At 39.5% G+C, this 26,640-nt stretch overlaps 1 protein-coding gene across 1 annotated transcript in view; it reads right to left on the bottom strand.

Moving 5' to 3' along the window:
* The window catches only part of GIGYF2 (GRB10 interacting GYF protein 2), a 166,414-nt gene that overhangs the window by 102,722 nt on the left and 37,052 nt on the right, over positions 1 to 26,640 (bottom strand). The window contains 4 exon segments of the mRNA XM_010354548.2: positions 1,811 to 1,922; positions 9,304 to 9,399; positions 10,630 to 10,759; positions 24,133 to 24,215. Of these exon segments, the coding sequence (XP_010352850.2) occupies positions 1,811 to 1,922; positions 9,304 to 9,399; positions 10,630 to 10,759; positions 24,133 to 24,173 (379 nt within the window). The 5' untranslated portion in view covers positions 24,174 to 24,215.

Below are 26,640 nucleotides of genomic sequence, written 5' to 3' on the forward strand. Positions count from 1 at the left end.
TTACAATCTTGTTTTAGAAAATGAGCTACTGAGATCATTAAAAAGAATGATCTCAACAGGTGGTTGAGATACTGTTAAAAGTACTTTTCACACCAACTCAGTTCAGTCACTTGACTAGTTTCATGCCATTCTTCAACATCAATATGTAAAAAAAGTCACAACTTCTTACATATGTCACAACATCTATCTTTTTTAACACAGCCTGATTAAATTCTGAATGTAAGCCTTCTATCATATGTGATAACCCTTCATTTCAAAGAGACCAAAAAGCAAGGAGAAATTCAATCATAAACCAAAAAGCAAGGAGAAATTCAATCATTCACTTGTTTCTCGATTAAGTAATTGGGGGGGAGGGTGCTGTTTAGAGATTGTTTGGTATTTGCAGCACACAAAGTCGGTGTTATTCACACTTCTTCATCAAGACGATCTCTCCCTGGCTCACCCTGAAAAGCACTGGAGGCACAGTTACCCAAGTACAACCTCTCCTTGCCACCAACCCACAGCGGAAAACCACAGGAAACGCCCAAGTAGCAGGCCAGAGCCATAAGTGGTCAGTCCCAACTCGAAACCACCACCATGCCACCAAGATGCATGGATCTCAAATTCTGGACCAATGGAACCTAATTCGGTATATGAATCTGAATTGCCTGTGGAGCTTTTGAAGCACACACATGCCTAGATCCCATCACCCAAAATTTTGTTGCACAGGTATTTCCTGTAAGTTTTACAGATCAGTCTAACCTCTCCTCAGGTGTAAAAAAAAAAAAAAAAACACTCTCTAAAGATGGACAGATAAAGCCAGCAGAAAAAAACACAACTAGGTAATAGTTGCTAGTAAAACAAGTGGAGAGTTTGAATCAGACACTTCACAACTGGATTCCCACATTCTGAGTGGACTACTAAAAGAAACCTCTTCCCAGGAATGCACAATTGAATGCATTTTCTAGAAAGACTATAGATAAATTACTCTATTTATAAAGAATTTAAATACTCTATACTCATGATCATGCCAATCTTGGTGGTACAATATGCAGAGAAAATGGTCTCACTCATTGCAGAAATCCAATTCTTCCATTTCTAAAGCATCTCTTAGGGAAAATTACAAGGTGTATTTAGACCACTGTTATGATTTAGTCAACGTAAGGGCAAAATGATTAAGCAAATATTTATATTACAAATATTAAGAATGTCCTCATACAGAAGAATATCAGCAAACCCAAAATAGGGGGCAGATATCAAAGAAACGAGTGATATCAAAATAAGAACTATTTTTCCAAGACATAAATCTGTAAAACTATAGGTTAAATAAATGAATGTGGCAGAATTATCTTTTGTTCTACCCCTAAAGGACCTAGTCCTGACGAGGCAGTTTTTGTTAAAGTTTCTCTCTGGATGGAGAAGCTCTTGGCACACGCCCCTCACACAGAAACTGTCACAGAGGACTGCAGGTACTTCAGTGCTGCTTCCATAGTTAAGACACTTCAGGAAGCATTGGCTCCCAAAGTATAAGGCTCCCTGGGGATGAGGAACATGGAACATGGATGAGAAACATGGATTTCTCAGAGTGAATTAGGACTGTCTAGACTCCCTCATGTTCAAATCTGTACAGCTAGAATTATACTCCTCTGTTGCAAATCAGGGATTATAGAGGAGATACCTTAAAAAAATGGTTCTGAATATAAATGTTCAGACCATTTAGTATGCAGTTAATGTCAAAGAACAGTTTTCATTAAATCAGGCATTAAAATATTTTAAAAGTAAGTTCTCTATCCTCTTCCTCCATTATTACTTTTTTCACATGAAAGCTCACCTCGCCCTCTTGAAGAACTTCGACCTCTAGGAGCCCCCACCACTGTTCCTCCTCCTCCTCGTCCTGTCAATCGCAGGACAGCAGCACTATTTACAGACATGGAAAAGTTTCTCTGCCAAAAAGAAAAAAAAAAGAGAGAGAGAGAGAAAGGAAAAAAAGAAAGAAAAAAATGGATGAAACAGATAAAACTACATGTTGCTTCTCCCCACATTCCCACTGCATCTATAAAATGGCATCTAATTACTACTAGCAATGGAAAACCGTAACTGCACAACATACGAGATGATCCAAAACTTGACTTTACCTGATAATTGCAAATTAACATTTCGGATCAACAAAACTGACAACCAATGTCTTACATTATGCTAGGTTTGGTGAGGAAACAAGCAAACCAACTAAATGCTCTATGTATGCAGAAGTACATAGGGAAAATACACAACAGAATAAATACAGAAAATTTTACAAAAGAGATCTGGTTTGAAAGGGTCCTGTAAGCCTTTAACTGGTGAAAGGTGAAAATGAAAGGGAGTTACCAAAAGGTCTGATGCGAGGGTAGCACATTCTGCACATCAATGTGAATTAGCAACTCCAAGTAGTATTCAATATAATGACAGGAATCAGCAGTGAATGGGAAAGAGCCAAGGATCTAAATAAAACCAACCATCTAAATAACACATTAATGGGAAGATGAAGGGAATACTTAGTAAATTAAAGTAAAACCCAATCACTCAGTTATCAACCTGCGTTTGCACTGCAGCCAATCTGGGACAGGGTCAAGTACAAAGAGATAGTGAGTACACCTTTGATATGTCTGTAGCCAAGGGTTCTCCTGGCAGAAAGAAAACCTTAGGCTTAAGAGTTGAGGTAAAAGGCCAAGCATGGTGGCTCATGCCTGTAATCCCAGCACTTTGGCAGGCTAAGTCGGGTGGATCACGAGGTCAGGAGTTCGAAACTAGCCTGGCCAAGATGGTGAAACCCTGTCTCTACTGAAAATACAAAAATTAGCCGCGCACGGTGGCGGGCGCCTGTAATTCCAGCTACTTGGGAGGCTGAGGCAGGAGAATTGCTTGAACCCGGGAGGCAGAGGTTGCAGTGAGCCAAGATCACGCCACTGCACTCTAGCTGGGCGACAGAGTAAGACTCTGTCCCAAAAAAAGAAAAAAAAAAAAAAAAAGAAAGAAGTAAGGTAAAAAAGAATCTTGCAATTCAACTAATATTTTAGTCCAAACTGGTTTCCACTGACTTTCTATTTTGATTCAAAATCAACTGAAATATAATGTCTATACCACCTTCTTTTGAAGAAGTCAACATCTAATTGTTAAAAAAAAAAAAACTTCTACTTTCATTATTTAATTTGTTGTAATAAATAGGTCATTTTCTCTTAGCTGCTTTTTTCAGAATTTTATTCACAACAATTTGTTCAGTAAGTTTTAGGAACTTTATCAGTGTAAATAAGATTTTTTTTTCAGTTTATAGGTATATAATTATATAATCAAGTAACTTCAAAACTAAAGACTTAAGATATAATGACAACTAAAAATAAGACACCAAACTCAAAAATTATATTTCTATTTCAAACTATAATAAAATGTGCTTAATAAAAAAGAAAGCTGATTGAAACATACATATTAACTTACCTTTTAGCACAGAGTAAGCAGTGGGGTACTGAATAATGTCTCTGGGTATTACTATAATTAAACAACAGTATGAGGTCCCAAAATCCAGATTAATATACTGTAATATTGAAATAATGGTGGTCAGAGCTAACTGCATTATGTATGCTAGGATCCCATGCAGTTGAGCAACTATTAACCAAATTATCACATATATAAAACTCAAATGCACCCATCTGTACACGTGGGAACAACTCATATATTTTCACAAACTCTCATACATTGCTGATGAAAGTATAAACTAGTATAATCTCTCTAGAAGGCAATTTCTAAAAATTATTTAAATGCCTATCCCCTTTGACACAACAATTCTACTTCTTACCCAAGTAAAAACTAACATAAATAGAAAGATCATTAACTACAGAACTGTTTATAAAGGTAAAATATGGAAGCCATCTACGTATTAGCCAATCCTAATTTAAAAATCATGGTCCTAGGCTGGGCGCGGTGGCTCAAGCCTGTAATCCCAGTACTTTGGGAGGCCGAGACAGGCGGATCACGAGGTCAGGAGATCGGGACCATCCTGGCTAACACGGTGAAACCCCGTCTCTACTAAAAACTACAAAAAAAAAAACTAGCCGGGCGAGGTGGCAGCGCCTGTAGTCCCAGCTACCCGGGAGGCTGAGGCAGGAGAATGGCGTGAACCCGGGAGGCGTAGCTTGCAGTGAGCTGAGATCCGGCCACAGCACTCCAGCCTGGGTGACAGAGCGAGACTCCGTCTCAAAAAAAAAAAAAAAAAAAAAAAAAAAAAAACATGGTCCTCCACATGTAAAATTCTGTACTGCTGATTTAAAAAAAAAAAAAAGAAATCACTCTTTCTTTTTTTTTTTTTTGGGAGATGGAGTCTCGCTCTGTCATCCAGGCTAGAGTGCAGTGGCGCAATCTCAGCTCACTGCAACCTCCGTCTCCCAGGTTCAAGCGATTCTCCTGGCTCAGCCTCCCGAGTAGCTGGGACCACAGGTGCATGCCACCATGCCCGGCTAATTTTTTCTATTTTTAGTATAAATGGGGTTTCACCGTGTTGGCCAGGATGGTCTCGATCTCCTGACTTTGTGATCTGCCCACCTCGGCCTCCCAAAGTACTGGGATTACAGGCGTGAGCCACTGTGCCCGGCCACAACTCTATTTCTTAGGCAGAACTGTATGATAACAAAAACTGCAACATCCTGTGGTCAACCTAATATACAGGGATATGGAGCATACTTGTAATTAGGAACACGGAGAGGCCAAACTCCCTGGACTGAATTCTGGCCCCTAAACTCACTCAACTTCTCTGTGCCTCATTTTCCTCATCTATATAATGTAGTTAGGGATATTTTTATCTACCTCACAGGGTCACTGCAAGCACTCAACACATTAAATGTTAAGTGCTTAGAACAGTGTCTAATACATACTAAAAGCTAAGTAAGTATGTCATGACCTCTTAGACGCTTAGCTTAAAACTGTGTAAAGTGCCAGGCACGGTGGCTCACACCTGTAATCCCAGCACTTTGGGAGGTCAAGGCAGGTTGAGCACTTGAGGCCAGGAGTTCAAGACCAGCACAGCCAACATGGCAAAACCCCATCTCCACTAAAATTACAAAAAATAGCCAAGGATGGTGGCACATGCCTGTAATCCCATCACCTTGGGAGGCCAAGGCAGGTGGATCACTTGAGGTCAGGAGTTCAGGGCCATCCTGGTCAACATGGCGAAACTCTATCTCCACTAAAAATACAAAAATTAGCCAGGTGTGGTTGGCGGGTGCCTGTAATCCCAGCTACTCGGGAGGCTGAGGCAGAAGAATTACGTGAACCCAAGAAGCGGAGGTTGCAGTGAGCTGAGATCACACCACTGCACTCTAGCCTGGGCAACAAGAGTGACACTCTGTCTCAAAAAATAAATAAATAAATAAATAGAAGCTGTCAAGTATAGAACTGTGTGAATAGCATGCTACCATTTGTGTGTGTGTGTCTGTGTAGCAGTGTTTAAGGAAGGGAATATACAGATAGTTGTAGACACCGTAAGCACCCCTGGAAGGGAATACAAGAAAATGGAAATAGTGGTTATTTTGGAGGAAGAGTAATAGGTGGCAGAGTTTAGGTGAGTCACAGACTTGCTTTTCATTTTGTGCTTTCTGAATTTTGTTAGGTATATATACGAGTATTATCTATTCAAGAATACATAAATAATTTCTTTGATGTCAAATAAATAAAATACACCAGTCTTGTAACAGTTACCTAAATTGCAGGTGTAATGCATTTTTTTCTTCAGTATATTTGATACACAGACACATGGAGGGAGAAGGAGAATAAGTATGTCAGTATAATGAGTATGTCAGTATATTCAGTTAACTTCAGGAAAAAGACATGCAGCAAGAAGCCTGCTTTAAGTTATTAAAGTATTTACCTCCCTAGGAGTACCAAAAGAAAAAGTATACAAAACTCTAGTCTAGGAAGATCTAGTCAATACTAATCTCTGAATGGATACCTGATCATTCGAAGGACAAACATCAAATTTTTGATGATTTTTTTGCCATCTTTAAGCACTGTCCTACTCCAACATATTTGGTAAATGATAAAGGCTACCAAATATGCATCAGGAAATCCCAAATGATGCATTTTTTAAATGCCTTCAAAACGGACCTGATGATCTTCTGTGGCTACAGTGAAAACTTCCCAATCCTTGCATCAAGATGCTGTGATCACAGAATACAGACCTTAAGATAAATATTTCCATCATAACAACAAAATTAAACACACTCCTTTAGTCATTCTAGAACTAATTTTAGTGTATAGGTGTAGTGCATACCGAATTTTATTCTTCTCTAAATTGTTAACCAACTATTACTGGTCAACTGCAGTTAACCAACAGATCCCAAGCAACATCTACAAAATAATTTTTGATTTTCCAAGTGATTTCTGTACTTACTACACACTAATTTCTTTAAAATGTTACAAGATGTTTCTGGGTAATTCAATTATTCATTCTGTAAGTCCTCATTTTGGTAACTAGTAGCAGCATGTCCTTCTCCCTCTTCTGACACATTTAGTCTCTAAGAAATCTAGGAAATCATTTAAAGAAACATAAAAGGGAATTTTAAAAAATAAAATATAAATAGCTAAAAATTAAAAGAATAATCACGAGAGAATAAAACTGATATAAGAAGCTCATAAAATTAGCTTTTTTATTTAAAATCATAATGTGGCCAGGCATGGTGGCTCACGCCTGTAATCCCAAGACTTTGGGAGGCCAAGGCAGGAGGATTCACTTGAGCTCAGGAAGTTTGAGACCAGCCTGACCAACATGGTGAAACCCTGTCTCTACTAAAAATACAAAAATTAGCCAGGCGTGTTGGTATATGCCTGTAATCCCAGCTACTCAGGACACCGAAGCACAAGAATCCCTTGAACCCAGGAGGGAGATGTTGTAGTGAGCCAAGACTGTGATACTGCACTATAGCCTGAGTAACTGAGCAAGACTCAGTCTCAAAAAGAAAAAGAAATAAATAAAATCATAAATGCAATTTTGACATTGAGAAAACTTACTGGGCACAGCTATGGTCAATGACCTTAAAATATGAGGAGCCAGACCAGGCATGGTGGCTCATGCCTGTAAGCCCAGCACTTTGAGAGGTTGAGGCAGGAGAATCACTTGAGGCCAGGAGTTCAACACCAGCCTAGGTAACAGAGCGAGATCTGTCTCTACAAAAGACGAAATTAGCCAAATGTGGTGGCATGCACCTGTACTCCCTGCTATGCAGGAGGCTGAGGCAGGAGAATCCCTTGAGCCCAGAAGTTCAAGGTTGCAGTGAGCTATGATCATGCCACTGTACTCCAGCCTGGGTGACAGACTGAGACCCTCACTATACTCCAGCCTGGATGACAGAGTAAGACCCTATCTCGAAAAATAAAATCTAAATAAGTAAACAAAACACACACACACACACACACACAGAGCTCATATAAATAGCATAAACCAACAAGAAAAAGATGAATATCCCAAAAGAAAAATTGGCAAAGGTAAGAAAAATATTAAAAGAAATATAAATGATGAATAAACATCTGAAAAACAACTGTTTACTGCTACAGGCAAAGAAATGCAAACAAAAACAATGGAAACAAATTTTTCCAAAACTGCAGGGAAGTCTTTGAATAAAAATACTTGACGTTGGAAGTACAGAACTGCACTTGTATTAAAAGGAGGAAAATATATTTCCATATTTAATCAGAAAAATACATAAGAAATTGCCAACACTCGCTGCCTTTGGGAAAGGAGGCAGCTGGCATGGAAAGGATTAAAATATTAGTTGAATTGCAGGATTCTTTTTTACCCTAATTCCTAAGGCTCAGTTTTACCCCTCTGCCAGGAAGATGCCCGAGGCGCATCTTCCTGTGTATCACACTTTTGCATTTTTGTACCAAGTGTAAAGGACATATGCCAACATTTTGTTTCTTTTTTTTTTTTTTTAATGGAGTCTCGCTCTGTTGCCCAGGCTGGAGTGCAGTGACGCAATCTTGGCTCACTGCAACCTCTGTCTCCTGAGTTCAAGTGATTCTCCTGCCTCAGCCTCCCAAGTAGCTGGGATTACGTCCGTGTGTCACCATGCTTGGCTAATTTTTTTGTTTTTAGTAGAGACGGGGTTTCACCACATTGGCCAGGCTGGTCTCGAACTCCTGACCTCAGGTGATCTGCCCACCTTGGCCTCCCAAAGTGCTGGGATTACAGGTGTGAGCCATGTGTCCGGCCCCAACATTTTTGTAGTTCAAAACATTTCACAGTTTAAAACCCTCTTGAAAAATTCTCTTTCAAATGCCCAGGATTTTAATATTTCATAGAGTATTTGAAAAGATTTTTATTACTTCTTGCTTTACCTTTTCCTAAGAGTCAAACAGAGATATTCTTGGCTCCCTGGACTCTCTTCTTCCCATATGGATGCCCATAAAGTAACATTCAAGCTTTCTAACAAGGCTTATTTTTCCATTTTTCTACACTCCTCCTAAGTTCCTTGAAATCAGAAACTCTTTTATTTTCTTTGCACAGAACAAGGTATACTATAAACAGGAACAACACTAAATTCACTACTTTCCAGCCCACAAGTTTTACTTTCTCACATCACTCTCTCTCTCTCACACACACACACACACACACACACACACACACACACAAAGTGGTGATAGAAGAGTTTTGAATGCATTTTGAACTGAAGATCTACATTTTTCCCTTAGTGGTAAAATGCACTGGTTAAGAATTCAGGTTGGCAATTACTTCTGAACATCTGTTTATTTGCAAAGATGATTTCCTCCCCTCCCCGCAAATCACTCTTCCTCTACTTAAGTTGTTTTTTTTTGAGACGGAGTCTCGCTCTGTCGCCCAGGCTGGAGTGCAGTGACACGATCTCGGCTCACTGCAAGCTCCACCACCCAGGTTCACGCCATTCTCCTGCCTCAGCCTCCTGAGTAGCTGAGACTACAGGCGCCCGCCACCACGCCCGGCTAATTTTTTGTATTTTTTAATAGAGACGGGGTTTCACTGTGTTAGCCAGGATGGTCTCGATCTCCTGACCTTGTGATCTGACCACCTCGGCCTCCCAAAGTGCTACTTAAGTTTTAAACGATGGTTCCCAATGTCCTTAAGGATCTACAAACATTTCCAAATAATACTCAACAGCTACAGATACTACAGCAAAATCTAGTCAACTAATAAGCATCAACATACCAATAGAAGAAAGCAGGCCTATGAGGATGCAGGATAATCCTTAGGGCATAAATAGTAACTTCCTATTTTCATGCCTTAGCAGGAAAAGAATAAGGGTTTGCTGGGGCTCAGAGCTAATTACAAACCTGTTCTTCTTCTGTAAAGGGTACCAGAGCCAGTGGTGGAAGGGGTTCCTCCTGGAGGATAGGCAGAAATTCTTTGTCCAGAAGGTCTGAAGGTATCTGTAGGACCAAACACATGATTATGAGATTAATGCTATTCCTGCAATAAGAAGAAATACAAGAAGATAAATCCAAGAAAAAATACTCTTCTGTTTATTGTTATTATAAATACAGATTAAAGCTTATTCAGCCATAATTGACTTCTACAGTCCTTACACATTTTGAGAAAGTCAATATTAAAAACCCCAGTCAATACTCCCCAGCTTTCTCAAGCGATTGCCACTTTTGAATTTAGCACTAACTCTGCTATTCCAGAGCACAAAGTAGAAGAGGAATAAAAGTCTCTACATTTAATGCAAAGCAGAAGATGATAAGGAGAGTTTTATAAGCAATTGTATGTGTCCTTAGCAACCATCATTAAAATGTGAAATTCTAGATCATTGAAAAACAAAGTATACTGGAGGGGGGGCATTGTGGCTCAAGCCTGTAATCCCAGCACTTTTGGAGGCCAAAGCAGGCAGATCACTTGAGGGCAGAAGTTGGAGACCAGCCTGGCCAACATGGTGAAACCCCATCTCTACTAAAAATACAAAAGAAATTAGCCAAAACGCATGTTTATAATCCCAGCTACTCAGCAGGCTGAGGCACAAGAATCACCTGAACCTGGGTTGCAGAAGTTGCAGTGAGACGATATCACACCACTGCACTCCAGCCTGGGCGACTGAGCAAGACTCTGTCTCAAAAAAAAAGTATACTGGGAAAAAATACAAAATACTATTTCTTACTAGTCACTCAGTGAGTAAGATGAAAGTCATAATAAAAGTATACTCTATACTGTTTCAGTTTTGATCTAAGTGACACAAACGTAGTGTTACATTTTAAGGTTTTCTCTCCACCAAAAATTTTACATAGTCGAAGGTGCTCCTCCTCTTAACTGGAAGGTAGGATAAGAATTACAATAAAGAGAAAGGAAAAATTCTTCATTTCTTAGCCACTGAACTAGTATACAAATAGACTTGAAAGGGGGGTTAAGAGGAAGTTAGCTAGAGAAGGCAGTAAGTGCTGACTACTCTCCTGTTTCCATGAAGCGGCCTAAAATGTAGTGTGTGATGACACTCAGAACATCCTCTGTTAACCATTGCAGGCTTCAAAGCAGGGAAACAGTAAGGTGGAAAGAAAAGGCATGGGTCAATACATTAGTAAAATAAATCAGTTTTCATGTATCAATACATCATGGTATATATCCCAAAGTCTCATTCATAATTTTGAACTCTTTTCCTACTTCCTTACCTTGTTGTCTTTAAGGAAAAGTGCTAACATCTCTTCTCTGCCATAACGATAATCTGCTAATTTATACTTCGGCAATGCTGGAGAAAGAGGAGGGGATGTAATACTCCCACCACTGGACAGAGCGCGGAGCCTAGAATAGAAAAGACAGAGAATATGTCAAATGTTCTGGTGCTACAGACTTTTTATACTATACACTGTCAAAAAAATTCATTTTAGTTCTTTAGAAGAGCAAAGAGAAATCCTACTATCTCAAAGTATCAGACTAGCTTTAAAACAATCTTAGTGTGTCATGGCACACTAAGAGGGCAGTTTATTGAGAGATAACTAGACAACCATGTGGCAATTCCTTAACTTAAAAGGCATCATGGCTATGTCCCCCAGAAGCTCAGAGAATGAAAAAGGGACACATTTTCCCAAATTTTAAAAGGCGCATATGATTAAAACAAAAGTGAGATACTACCTTACACTCACTAGATTCATAAAACTTAATAAGTCTGATAATACCAGATGCTGGTAAGGAGGTAAAACAATGGAAACTTTCAAGTTGTGTTTATGGTATTGTAAACTGAAACAATCATTTCAAAGAATGATTTGATAATAGTTAATTATTTAATTACCTATTTGGCAATTTGATAATGGCTAAAATATTTAATAAAGTATGCTATACAAAAGAAAAATCAAAACACAGCCTATAGTAATAATTTTTATATAAAATGCATAAACCTGCAAGTAGGTTTATACTGTTTCAAGACAAACTGCAGCAAAAGCATAGAAACAAACATGAAATTGACAAATACAACATTGAGAATAAGGTTATATCTGCAAAAGATAAGACTATAAAGGCAGACTTAATTGTACTGCAATGTTTAATTTTTGCAGCTTGCCAATGAATACACGGGTGTTTATCACAATTTATATTTTTATATGCCCGAAATATTTCACAATGTTTTTAATAAAAGCAATTAATGGTCAGTGTAGAGAATCTGAAAATGCAGTAAAGTACAAAGAGAAAGTGAAAACTACATTTACTGCTAAGAAGACAAAAAATATACTCCAAACTGATAACAAAAGTTGCCTCTAAAGAACAGAACTTGGGGAAAACGCACTATTTTAATTTTAAAATAATATATTTTTATGGGGAAAAAGGGAAGAAAACTTCAACAAAAAATGGCAACTAAGATTCTACTGTAGCACTGTGTCAGACAGCAAGTGGAAAAACTAACATCAGGAGTAGCTGATATCAAGGGTCAAAAGGACCAAGCTATGTTAATTCTAGTTTAGATTGAGGGAAAATTCAATAGAAGCATTGAAATATGTGCCCCAAATTGCTAAGCTTTACTCACAAAACAAAAAAGGGAACAACCTACTAAACTATGACACATTAAATATTAATATGAAGGCCAAGTAAAGCACAGTAAATATGTGCACATTAAAAATAGCGTATGCATAGTAAACAGTAAAATGTGTTTACAAGAAGAAAGTAATATTTAAAGAAAAAATATGCATTAGTAAAGTGAGACTGTTGGGGTGGGATTTTTTTTTTTTACTGATTATGGAAAATTTTTGTATTTCATAAATGCACCAAGAAGCAGATGACAAGCTCCCGTAGTACCAATCACTCAGTCCCAAAACCAACAATCCATGGCGAATCCTGCTCTTTCCACCATCTTATCTAAGCTTCCTTTGATATTATTTTGAAGAAAAGTTTTGGCTTAGCACTCCATACACAAATATTTAAGAATGCTATTTCTCAAAGAATTTGTTTTTCCCCACAGCGTCTCACTCTGTCACCCAGACTTGAGTGCAATGCTACGATCATAACTCACTGCAACCTTGACCTCCTGAGCTCAAGGGATTCCCCCACCTTAGCCTCCTGAGCAACCAGGACTACAGGCGCATACCACTATGCCCAGCTAATTTGTGCATTTTCTGTAGAGACAGGATCTCACTATATTGTCCAACCTGGTCTCAAACTCTGGGCCTCAAGCAATCCTCCCACCTTGGCCTCCCAAAGTGCTGAGAATATAGGCACGAGCCACCATGCCTGACCCCAAACATTTTTTTAAAGTCTGGGTTTTGCTGATTTTATCCATGATATAATTAAATGTTTTTCTCTCTTTTGCATTTCATGTAAATCGGTGACTGGGAATAGAGGTTTCAGATTTTCATTAACTTGGGTTCTTTTTTGGCAATACTTCGTATGTAGTGGTATATTATTCCATCAAGAGGCACACATTGTGATGATGTGTTTGTGATACTTGCAGTAACTGCTGATCAATGCTTGGTTCCCTAAGTTCACTAAGGTTGTAAGTGATTATATTTTTTCATTCCTCCCTTATATATTAGCTGGAATACTTCTGCAAAAAGAAATTTTCCTCTTATACTACTTGGTATAGTTACCAAATGATACTTACCAATGATACTGCTTAATACAAGAAAGGAGGGAAAAAGCCTTAAGTCTTATTTGTTTTCAAAATAATGACTAGGTTCACTTGCACAACAGTCCAACAGTGTCCAACAGTAACACATTATTTTATTAACATATTTCAGTTCACAGCAATTATTAACAGTGTTTCAATTGTCTCATCTTTGAAGAATGGGAGACTCTTCAGGTTGGCTCCTGGGTCCTTTTGACATGACCCTAGCAGTCTTTAACAGCTTCTTTTCTATCTGGTACGTCAGAATGTTCCAGGATCATCTTGTATTTTTCTTGCCTCAGACCTGAAATCTATCATTTCCAGGGGGCCCGGATTCGCTGTCATTTATAGAAATACCACAACCTGGGTTCTGGGAGTGCTCATTGCTACTCTTTGTTTCCTTTCCAAATGTTCGTGGGCTTGGAGGTCATTTAGTTCAACCCCCATAAAACAGGTTAAACAACCAGGTAAGAAAACAACATACCCACAAAGGAGCGGTCCAATCACTCCTTTCAAGAAGAAAGGCACTACTCCAGTACCTTCCAAGAAACTGCTTTCTATTAGATTCCTGTAAAGTTGGGCTCTTTACTAAAGAAGTGGAATTAACATCCACTGAATACTGAAGCTGAAAATTTTACATATGAACCAGCTCATTTAATCTAATTTAACCTTCACAACAACCCAAACATAACAGATAAAAATAAAGCTGAAGGGTTAAACAACTTGTCCACAGTCAGAGGCAGCAGAACAAAGATTCAAACTGAGGTTTTTATTACTAAAAAGACCACAATTGACTGTTTGCAGGCTAGCTCATACCTGTAATCCCAACACTTGGGAAGCTAAGGAGGGTGGATCACTTTAGTACAAGAGTTCAAGACCAGCTTGGGCAACATGATGAAACCCCACCTTGACAAAAAATACAAAAACTAGCCAGGTTTGGTGGCTCATGCCTGTGGTCCCAGCTACTCAGGAGGCTGAGGTGGGAGGACTGCTTGAGCCTGGGAGGTCAAGGCTGTAGTGAACAGCCACTGTACTCCAGGCCTAGGTGACCATGCAAGACCCTGTCTCAAAAAAAAAAAAAAAAACCCACAATCTTTACAACAATTAGGTCTCAAAATTCTATTTAAAATAGCCACAGTTTAAAATATACATATATTTTATTAGAAATTGTTTTAAAATATCTTCCTTAACACCAAACCAATGTTTCCCAACAGTTTCTACCAGTGGAGTACACATCTAAGCACTCTTTCAAATGAAAATCATTCTGGTATTGGCAAATAATCACCATTACTCCTCAAAGACTCCTTCCCATGACCTAACATTCCTAATTTCTTCAATTGCTGCTCACAATAAAATTTCAAATGTATTCACTACCCTGTCCCTTCCAATGTATCACCAATGGTTTTCCAATGTCCAAGACTAAACATTTCTTATAGTCACCAGATCTATTAAGAGTAACACAGGCTGGGTGCAGTGGCTCATGCTTGTAATACCAGCACTTTGGGAGGTCAAGGCAGGGTGGATTACTTGAGGTCAGGAGTTCAAGACCAGCCTGGTTAACATGGTGAAATCCCGTCTCTACTAAAAATACAAAATGAGCCAGGTGTGGTGGTACACGCCTATAGTCTCAGCTACTCGGGAGGTTGAGGCACAAGAATTGCTTGAATCCAGGAGGCAGAGGTTGCAGTGACCTGAGATTGTGCCACTGCACTCCAGCCTGGGCAACAGGGCGAGACTTCATCTCAAAAAAAAAAAAGAGTAACACAAAGGCCGGGCATGGTGCTTCACACCTGTAATCCCAGCACTTTGGGAGGCCAAGGTGGGAAGATCACTTGAGACCAGGAGTTTGAGACCAGTCTAGGCAACACAGTGAGATCCTGTCTCTCCAAAAATCTAAAAATTAGCAGAGCATGGTGGTGCATGCCTGTAGTCCCAGCTATTTGGAAGGCTGAGATGGGAAGATCACTTGAGCCTCAGGAGGTAGAGGCTGCAGTGAGCCATGATCACAACACTGCACTCTATCCTGGGTGAGAGTGAGACTCTATCTCCAAAAAATAAAAAATACAAAAATAACACAATAACACAATCAGAGATTTCCTTCAGGTGCTATAAAAAGAAACTGAGGCAAACTGGCAGTAACTCAAACTAAAAGACAGTTGCCTGAATTAGGATAATGGCTGTACTATGATTCAATAATGGACAAATTCAATTCCAAGTCCCTCTTCACCTACAGATACTCAGAAAAGCTAAAAGATATTTGTGTAATATTCTTCACTAAAAATCCACCTAAGAACTCATGAACACAAAGAAGGGAGTGACAGACACTGGGGTCTACTTGGGGGGTGGAAGGCAGGAGGAGGGAGAGGAGCAGGAAAAACTACTGGCTACTAGGCATAACACTTGGATGATGAAATAATCTGTACAACAAACCCCCATGACACAAGTTTACCTACACAACCTTCACATGTACCCCCGAACCTAAAAGTTAAAAAAATCCATATATGATCTTTATCTCCTCCATACAACCCTCTCTTCTACAAATTTAACCCCTATGTGCTTTCCTCTGTCTCTAAACATATCTCTTCATTTGTTTAAAACTTTTGATGCAGCATCTCCCTTCTAGCTATGCACTGTTCATCTTTCCTCTTCATACAGAAACATCTCTACTTCCTCGCCTCTTAGTCACTTCAAAACGCAATGTGCCTGGTTTCTCCTGCCACTCCACTAGCTCCTGCACTGCTCATCAACAACCTCAACACTGCCAAACCCACGTGAAAATTTTCTGTCCTCATCGCCTTCATCTTTCTGGCCTATAATGAGATCTGTTTAACAAAGGAGGCCCAGTTCTACCATGGGTAGTAAGTAAGTGGCAGCAGCAGGCCCCCCAAAGCCCCATGATACTCCCAAAATCTTCGCTTGGTGTTGTCCAAAATCCAAACTTCAGCTTATGAAAGCAATTTGGATAGTCAATCAATAATGTGTGAAGGTGTGGGAGTCAAAAGGCACCTCTATATAAGCTTGTGATTCTCAAGTCCAGCTGTGACCTCTCCTATAGTCAGGCTTTCATACACAACCATGTAAAGCCCATCAGGTTCAATATGTCCAAAACCCTAACCCTACTCATCAATTTATTCATCCAACCCCATTCACTGCCCATATTCTCAAACACAGTTAAGGATATCCCAATTTAATCAGCCACTGGATTAAAAATCTGGGATTCATACTTTACTCTTCACCTTCTACCATCTCTCATACCCAATTGCCACATCCTACTAGTTTTTAAATTCTCCGTCTCTCAAGTCTTCCCCTGATCCAACTAACCTAATTTTTATTCACACACTTTTATTTCCCGCCTGGACTGCTGCAAAAGCATCCTAAACGATTTTACTAGTCTTACTCCCCTATGTTATTAAGAATTATTTATTTCTTTTTTTCTCTTTTTTTTTTTTTGAGACAGAGGCTCACTCTGTTACCCAGGCTGGAGCGCAGTGCACTCCAATCTCGGCTCACTGCTACCTCCGCCTCCCAGGTTCAAGCAATTCTCCTGCTTCAGCCTCCTGAGTAGTTGGGATTACAGGCACATGCCACCACACCTGGCTAATTTTTTTTTATTTTTAGTAGAGACGAGGTTTCACCATACTGGTCAGGCTGGTCTCGAACTCCTGACCTCAGGTGATCCACCCGCCTCAGCCTCCCAAAGTGCTGGGATTACAGAAGTGAGCCACTGCGCCCAGCCCCAATTCTTTTTTCACTGGCATACAATGACCAATAAAATCCAAGCCTTGTTAACACAGAAGGGCTGCCTCCAAGCTTGTATCTCCCACACTTCACATAACAAAGGTAAACATTATGCATCATAAAGTTCCTCTCTTAAATCAGTTCCTTGCCTTATCTTCACATGTGTCCTTTCTGCTATCAGGAATATTCTTCCTAATCTTTTTCACCAACAGGGTAGAGAGAGGTGCTGGGAAGAAGAGAAGTGGAAGGAGAAAGGAAAAATAAGGATAGAGAGCTGGAAAGAGTCAAGGGGAAGGGAGGAAAAAAGAGAATTTGAGATCTTCAAGGCCTTGCTAAACACAAGTTCCTATACAGCCTTCATGAAACTAAGAGGCTAGTGGAAGAAAATAATAAAGTCATGTAAGTGGACATACAGATATTGAAGGGATTTTAAGAGAATTCTTGATCTAATTTACATTTTAAGATTACTCTGGCTGCTGTGAGGAAAACAAATAGAAGACAAATAAAAATGGAAGCCAGGAGCCAGGCACAGTGGCTCACGCCTGTAATCCCAACACTTTGGGAAGTCGAGGAGGACAGATCACTTGAGGTCAGGAGTTCAAGACCAGCCTGGCCAATATGGTAAAGCCCGATCTCTACTAAAAAATACAAATATTAGCCGGGCATGGTGATACATGCCTGTAGTCCCAGCTACTCAGGAGCCTGAAGCAAGAGAATCGCTTGAACTCAGGAGGCAGAGGTTGCAGTGAGCCAAGATCACACCACCACAGCCTGGGCGACACAGTGAGATTCCATCTCCCCCAGCAAAAAAAAAAAAAAGAAGAAGCCAGGAAACATCAGTAGGCCACTAGCACAAAATTTATGTTAGAGATGCTGGCAATTTTCACTAAGGTGATAGCAACAGAGATTCAGAGAAATGAAAAGATTCCAGAGATACTGTAGAGGTAAAATTGATGTGATGTTGTGACAGACTGGATATAGGAACAGAGAAGTAAAAGGAATTATCAAAGATAACTCTGAGACTGCTAGCTTGAGCAAATGGGCACATATGGTATTAAGATGAAATATATATAAAGGCAAAACTAACGAGATCAGTTTTGGAAAAGTATGGAGTATGAGATGCTTGTAAGGAATCTAAGTGGAAAAATCAAATAGGCAGCTGAATATCCTGTGCTTGCATTATAATTCCTTTACAGCATTATGACATAGTGAAATTATTTAGTGTCAGCTTCCTCATTAAATTCAAGACTAGGTACTGTGTATTTTTATCCTTATTGCCTTAGCACCTAACACAAGACATAAAACACAGCAAGCATTTGATAAAATGTTTTCTGAACAAATATTCTCTTCCAAAATACACCCCTCAAAAACATCCAATTTACTACTCCTTCAGCTCACATAGAAATATTTTACCCTGTCTGAAAACTGGAAATATTAACACATCTCATCCTCCAGAATGTCTCTCATTTTTCACATAATCCCACAATTACCGATAGTAAGCTAGCAATCTCAGGTTTGCATTCTCTTACCCGTCCCCCATAAGACCCTAATGGCTTCATTCAACATTTATTTATTAACTAAATTAGTTAACTAAATATTAATGCCAATGTCCAGTACACTAAGCTCAACAATGGGCTTATCAAAAGAGAGAAATACAGTGTGTTTTTTAATGGAATTAGCTCTTTAGCAAGGCGCAAATACATATACAGATACATCACAAGGCCGTTAACTATTGTAACAAATGTATAAATAAAATGCTTTGGGGAAGAAAACAAGTACTTCCCTCTTCTTTGCAAGGAAAGACCTGGGAAAACTTCCTTAAGACCAAGGGGATGAGACAGAGGAAACTCCCAAAGGAGCTTTCTTGGCTCCAAGAAAGCCAGATAATGTCTATAATTATTCTCCCTATAATAAAGTACTTATCTAGACTTATCCGAGTTTTGTTGTTGTTGTTTGGTTTTGTTTGTTTTTTGTTTCTAAATATGGGTTCTATGTTGCCCAGGTTGGTTTCAAACGCCTAGGCCCAAGTCATCCTCCAGCCTCAGACTCCTCAGTAGCTGGGACTACAGGTGCACGCCACCACACTCGACTTGAATAGATTTTTGATCCTCAAAAGTGTTTTAAATCACCAAATATTTGTTTGTTCGTTTGTTACAGACAGAATCTCACTTTGTCAGCCAGGCTGGAGTGTAGTGACACAATCTCAGCTCACTGCAACCTCCACCTACCAAGTTCAAGTAATTCTCCTGCCTCAGCCTCCCCAGTAGCTGGGATTACAGGCGCACACCACCGTGCCCAGCTAATTTTTGTAATTTTTTTTTTTAGCAGAGATGGGGTTTCACCATGTTGGTCAGGCTGGTCTCAAACTCTTGACCTCAAGTGATCCACCCCCACCCAGCCTCCAAAAGTGCTGGGATTACAGGCATGTGCCACTGCACCCGGCCTAAATATTTGTTTTTTAAATATTTTGAAGATACATTTGCAAATAGGATACAAACCAAAACGTTAGCAAAGCTACTCTGGGTGGTAGGATTAGGATCCTACCTAGATCTTTCCCTTTGATGGTCTTTTTATTTTCTTTTCCTTTTTGGGAGACAGGGTCTTATCACCCAGGCTGGAGTGCAGCGGCACAATCATGGCAGCCTCGATCTCCCAGGCTCAAATGATCCTCCCACTTCAGCCTTCCAAGTAGCTGTCACCAAACATACTCACCACCACGCCCAGCTAATTTTTTTTTTTATTTTTTTGTAGAGAAGGGGGTCTCACTGTGTTGCCAAGGCTTGTCTGGAACTACTGGGCTCAAAGTGATCCTCGTGCCTCTGCCTCCCAAAGTGCTGGGAGTGGGGGGCCAGCCACCATGCCTAACCCTTTTCTTTTCTCTTTTTTTTGTTTTGGAGAAGGAGTTTTGCTTCTGTTGCCCAGGCTTGCTGTCCAGACTGGAGTGCAATGGCACGATTTCAGCTCACTGCCAACTTCCGCCTCCCGGATTCAAACGATTCTCCTGTCTCAGCCTCTTGAGTAGCTAGAATTATAGGCACACACCACCACACCCAGTTAACTTTGTATTTTTAGTAGAGATGGGGTTTCATCATGTTGGCCAGGCTGGTCTCAAACTCCTGACCTCAGGTGATCTGCCCACCTCAGTCTCCCAAAATGCTGGGATTACAGGCGTGAGCCACCACGCCCAGCCCATGCCTAACCCTTTTCTTTTTCCTCTTATACTGTTTCCTTCAGATTTTCTGGAATAAGTGTGTTTATTTTGTTAATGAAACTAACAACAAAAAACTCTAAAAGACCTAAATCTAAGGAATTTAGCACCAAAAAAAATTATTAAGACGGTGCTTAGTGTTTTGTCAAGAGCAAACACACAGATGACAATTCAACTCATACAATCCTTCTAGTGGTCAAACTGTCCATATATCATCCAAAGTCTTAAAAATAAAACTTTTGATTTAATAATTCCACTTCCAAGAAATTAATCCAAATAAAATGATCAGTGATAAAAACAAAATTGTTCAAGGGTATACACACATATCATTTACAAGAGCAAAACATTAAAAACAACTTTACTTTCCAACAATTCATTCATTTAATAAATATTTATTCAGTACCTATGTGCCAGGCACTGGAAATACAGCAGTAAACCAACTGTACAAAAATCTGTATCAAAGTACCTGCCCTCAATGGAGCTCACAGTCTAGTGGGGGTTGAAAGGTAGGATATAAATAACAAAATAAATGTATAAAATATTTGGCATGTTACATTTTGACATAAAACATGAAGAAAAATTAAGCAAGGAAGGGAGTAAAGGGTGGAGGGTTATACAGATTGTCAGGAAAGGTCTAAGGTGGTGGCATTTGAGGAAAGGCTTAAAGAAAGACACTATTGCTTTATATCTAGAAAGGATATACTTGGCATTGAATGTATCATACCCTTTTAAACTGCTCTGATGATAATGTAATACACTTTTTTATTCTACATAGAAAAATAATCTAAGACCTAATGATTCCACAGACCTTAAAAAGTTCAAGCCGGCCGGGCGCGGTGGCTCAAGCCTGTAATCCCAGCACTTTGGGAGGCCGAGACGCCGAGACGGGCGGGATCACAAGGTCAGGAGATCGAGACCATCCTGGCTAACATGGTGAAACCCCGTCTCTACTAAAAAAATACAAAAATCTAGCCGGGCGAGGTGGTGGGCGCCTGTAGTCCCAGCTACTCGGGAGGCTGAGGCAGGAGAATGGCGTAAACCCGGGAGGCGGAGCTTGCAGTGAGCTGAGATCCGGCCACTGCACTCCAGTCCTGGGCGACAGAGCGAGACTCCGCCTCAAAAAAAAAAAAAAAAAAAAAATAAGTTCAAGCCTTGGCCAGGCACAGTGGCTCAGGCCTGTACTCCCAGCACTTTGGGAGGCCAAGGTGGGTGGATCACCTGAGGTCAGGAGTTCAAGAAAAGCCTGGCCAACAGGGTGAAACCCCGTCTCTACTAAAAATTACAAAAATCAGCTGGGCGTGGTGGTGGGTGCCTGTAATCCCAGCTACTCAGGAGGCTGAGGGAGAAGAATCACTTGAACCCAGAGGCAGGGGTTGCAGTGAGCTCAGATTACGCCACTGCACTCCAGCCTGCGTGACAGAGCGAGGCTAACTCCATCTCAAAAAAAAAAAAAAAAAAAAGTTAAAGCTTACAGCCACTCATGGTCTGTCCCTACCAAAATTTTAAACGTTCTCCCATCTTCACAGCTGCCCCAAGATACAAATAAATTGGTTCATTTTAAGTATCCCTTATTGAACATTATGTTTTACATTATTCACAAAAATGATGACCTTAGTAAACACCGTATCACTTAGTGCTTCTGTCTCATTTAGAGTTAACTGCACACTGGTTCAATGTCATCAATCTAAATCTTGATTCTCAAGTACCCCTGGGCACAGCTCTTTACCTCAAGTTTCACAAAGAACGTCATACATGAAGAAAAATAAGGTAGTACTCTCTACACCGACTGAAACTTTCCAGCTCAGGATTACTTGGGTTACTTAAGGGCCTCATGTATTCCCTTTGCCGGGAGGAATTGTGACAGATGATACAAACAGGGCACTATGCTTACTTACACTTGCATTCCTCAGTTCATCCTCATTTCAGATGACTAAGGGAATGCTCCTAAGCTCTAATGTCTGCAAGGTAACAGATACACAATTAGGTGAGTCGACTGTTTAAGCATGGAAATGGTGATTGCCCTCTGTTTAAGGCTACCTCAATTCAAATTTTGTACAAAACACTGAGCCAATCAAGTGAAATACCATCAAACAAAACTTCAGAGTATCAATAAAAAGGAGGATGTGTAAGATGCTATTAAAAGATGCTCAATACTACACTGAGATGACCTTGAGAACTCATGGTATAGGGCAGGAGCCAGCAAACTGTCTCTGTAAAGGGCCAGAGAATATTTAAGCTTTGTGAACCAAATGGCCTCTGTCAACCCTGCCACTGTAGCATGAAAGCAGTCAGAAAATATGGAAGCAAATGGATGTCTCTGTTTTCAATGAAACTTTACTTACAAAAACTTTACAGTCCCACAGGCCACAATTTGCCAACCCATAATATAGGGCATCAAGATGAATGTATATTGATTCTAAAACATCATCAGTTTTTCTTTTCCCTTTTGATGTGTCTAATTCCTGCTGTTCCCTTTCTGTTACCTATAAACAGTAGGATGCTGAAAAAAACAACTTCCTTAAATTAGCTGACAATTTTAACCATGTTTTTATAAAGAAACAGACATGAAGGTATGTAAATATAAAAGAGAAGCAGTTACAAATTCTAGATAAAGGCGGATGAGTTGCACACAAAATGGCTTAAAAAGTAACTTATATGAATTTAAATCCACTTGATAAAAAGAATTAAGGTAGAAATAAAGATTTAACTAAAGAATGTCCATTAAAAATATTTTTATAACGAAGAATCAAGAACAGCTTCTATATGCCACATCTAGAGGACTAGTTGAATAAATGATGGTACATCCATACAATGCAACCATTTAATACAATAGAAAATATTTATTTAAAAAAAAGATGTTTCTAATTTGGCTATTTCTTTAAACAGGCTACAAAACTGAAGGTACAGTATGAGCCCATTTTTGTAAAAAATAAACGTATATATACAAAAATAAGCATACATAAAACCACCTGGAAAGATACACCAAGATATTTACAGTGTGTACCATGGATGTTGAAATTATGATGATATTTTCTGGCTTACTAGTTATTTCTCATTTTTTTAGAAACATATTAATTTGATAATAAGAAAATCATTTTTAAAATATAAAGGAATAACTGAAACAAGTACAGCATTACTTAGGTTAACATGTTCTAAATAAACTCTCAAAATACAGGAGTTCCATCAGTTCTTAGAACTTCAAATAGTGCTTTCTCCTCAGTCTCCAAATGCTGGCTATAAAGGTTAAGAAAACTTCGAGATCACATATATTAATAAAAAGAAATGTTTCTAATAGGGTAAGTTAATAAGACTCCTCAAACAGTTACCAAAGGAAGTCTATATCATTTATTGAACCACTCCCACCTGAACAACCAAGAGTTTAAGACACAAATCCAATTTATCTATTTTAGATACTGCTTCTGATATTACCAAAGGGATTGCCTGAGGCTTGAATAGAAAAATTAATTATTATTATTGATGCCACTGAAGAGAGGATCTTCAATCACCAACTCTGGGGAAAAAGAAAGGAGGGGAGGGGGGAAAGCCACACTACAATGTGATGGATCTCAAAATTCCATGAGAATTCCATATTCGGGGTCCAAACACATCTGTAAGAGACTCAAAGGCCAATTAATCGTTATCATGTCCAACGCTAACTCAATCCTAGATAGGCTACTGCTAACAGCTAGTATAATACTGAACTACCTGCCTGGCCCATCTTTCAAATAATACTTCAGTGAAAACTGTTTCTCAAATAGTTTTCATTGAATCTATGAATAGCAATGACAAAACAATGTAGCATAAAACATACAGACATAAAAATGTTATAATTATACTTACATAAAATTGTATATGCACCTAGACAATGACTTAAATAAACAGAAAATAATTCTCTAGGAGGGTCAGACTCCCGCCATCATTACATATATAACCAGACAAAGAAAAAAATTTTAATTAAGTATAGAATACACTCATTTACCAAATATAATTTATTACTGAACTAACACATTGTTTTCAGCGAGGCACATAAAGCACAAGTCTCAAAAACATGCACATTTATAAACCACCTAGCACCTGTCAAATACTTTACTGCTGTATTAGTCATCCAATATCAAGGAGGATGAGATTTTGAAAACTCACCATTCAGGCCCAAAGTTCAGTGTCTGCGTTTCCGCTGCCATTCTTTTCCGTATTTTTACAATAGATTTTTCTATGTGGAGAAACTGTTAACGAGAAAAATATCTCCATACAATTAGTTGAGATTAAATGTGGAATTCCAGGCCAGAAAGTACAGCTAGAGAGTATTTTATTTATGCTCCTCTCAACAAGAGTCACAAAAATGAGATTTTAAAATTACTACTTAAAACAATAATATAGCAGGCAAAGTGAAATGAAGAAATCAACCCTTATATTCTGACTCCCCACCTTTCTATGTTAATCTGGGGGAATGAGGCATAGTTTAAGATGAAGCTAGAGAGACAGGTATGAACAGACCACACAGGACTCTCCCTTTATCCCTGGAACAATGGGGAGTGAATGAAGGGTAATATATTTACATTTTAGTTTCTATTACTTCCTAGTAATGGCTCCCCTATCACTATGAGGTACATCAAAGATTATTAAAATAAGGACCCTCCTTACCTATCGCAGAGCTTCAACTCTCCTCACTTTCTGTGTTTAGCATTTTACCCCCTAGTGATTTTTTTTAACAGACAGTGTGTCTCACTATGTTGCTCAGGCTGGTCTCAAACTCCTGGCCTGACCTCAAGTGATCTTCCTGTCTCAGCCTCTCGAGCCTAGTGCTTCTTTTAAAAATTATCTTGGATCAGGCCAGGAACCACCAGGCAAGTACCTGTATCACAGGCTCATACCTGTAATTCCAGCGTTTTGGGAGGCCAAGATGGGAGAATTGTTTGAGCCCAGGATTTGGAGACGTGGTCTCTAAAAAAAAAAATTTTAAGAGCAACTGGGCATGGTGGTACATGCCTGTAGTTTTAGCTGCCTGGGAGGATGAGGTAGAGGGATCACCTGAGCCCAGGAGTTTGGGGCTGCAGTGAGGTGTGGTTCTGCCACTGCACTCCAGCCTAGGCGATGGAGTGAGACCCCGTCTCTACAAAATAAATAAATAAAAATAAATTCATAATTTGGGAGGCCAAGCCAGGCAGATGGTTTGGGCTCAGGAGTTCGAGACCTGCTTGGGCAACACTAGTGAGACTCCATCTCTTACAAAAAAAAAAAAAAAAAAAAGTTTTTAAATTAAAAAAATATAAATTTTTTTAAAGTTGCCTCAGATCGTCAAGTTAAAATAATAAACTAATGAATTTCACAAGTGACATTCTGAAAGTAGTCTTAAGATATGAGAGCTTAAAAATGGAAAATACTATAAAAATTGTAAATATAACTGGACCTCCATATCCATGGGTTCTGGTCAATGGATTCAACCAACTTCGGATGGAAAAAAACTGCATCTGTACCAGCATGTATAGATACTTATTTTCCTTGCCATTATTCCCTAAACAATACAGCGGAACAACTATTTACACAGCATTTCTGTTGTATTAAGCATTATAAGTAACCTAGAGGTGTTAAAGTATATAGAAGTATGTACACAGGTTATATGCAAATACTATGCCATTTTACATTATCCTTGGACCTGAGCATCCAAAGATTTTAACACCTGAAGGACATTCTAGAACGAAACCCCACACATACTCAGGGACAACTGTATACTGTAAAATATCTCTAACATACATCATACAGGGCACTGGGGACCAAGTTAAGGAGTCTCTCCCTTTATCACCCTGTTGCCTCTGTTTAAATGATCTAAAAAATAATAAACTACAAACGTCTAAAGCTTAGAAACAGCAAAGTAAAAGTGTGTTAACCTTCATAATCAGCTATTCATTTATCTGCCTTCTTTCTGAAAGGTACTTCCAGTCCTATGTCAACCAAGCAGACTCCAAGGGAGATTATCATGTTCTTACTTGACCCTGACTCCCTGCTCCCCACCACACAAAAGGTGCAAACCAGACTAAAACTGAGGTAAACTTAGTACCCTCCTCATCTCTTTTTTTTGGGGGGGACAGTCTCGCTCTGTCGCCCAGGATAGAGTACAGGTGGTGCGATCAAGGCTCACTGCAAGCTCCGCCTCCCGGGTTCACACCATTCTCCTGCCTCAGCCTCCCGAGTAGCTGGGACTACAGGCATGTGCCACCACATCCAGCTATTTTTTTTTTTTTTTTTTGGATTTTTAGTAAAGACAAGGTTTCACCATGTTAGCCAGGATGGTCTCATCTCCAGACCTCATGATCCACCTGCCTTGGCCTCCCAAAGTGCTAGGATCACAGGCATGAGCCACCGCACCCAGCCCCTCCTCACCTCTTAAAACAACTGGTGATTCAAAGAAAACATAACTGCCAGGCACGGTGGCTCACACCTGTAATACCCAGCACTTTGGGAGGCAAAGGTGGGTGGATCGCTTGAGCCCGGGAGTTGAAGACCAGCCTGGGCAACATGGCAAAATCCTGTCTCCACAAAAATATACAAAAATTAGCTGGGCATGATGGTGCGAACCTGTAGTCCCAGCTACTAGGGAGGCTGAGGTGGGAGGGTCACTTATGCCATGGTAGGTTGAGAATACAATGAGCC

The sequence above is a fragment of the Rhinopithecus roxellana genome, chromosome 14 (genome assembly GCF_007565055.1).
Source record: "Rhinopithecus roxellana isolate Shanxi Qingling chromosome 14, ASM756505v1, whole genome shotgun sequence".
Classification (NCBI taxonomy): Eukaryota; Metazoa; Chordata; class Mammalia; order Primates; family Cercopithecidae; genus Rhinopithecus; species Rhinopithecus roxellana.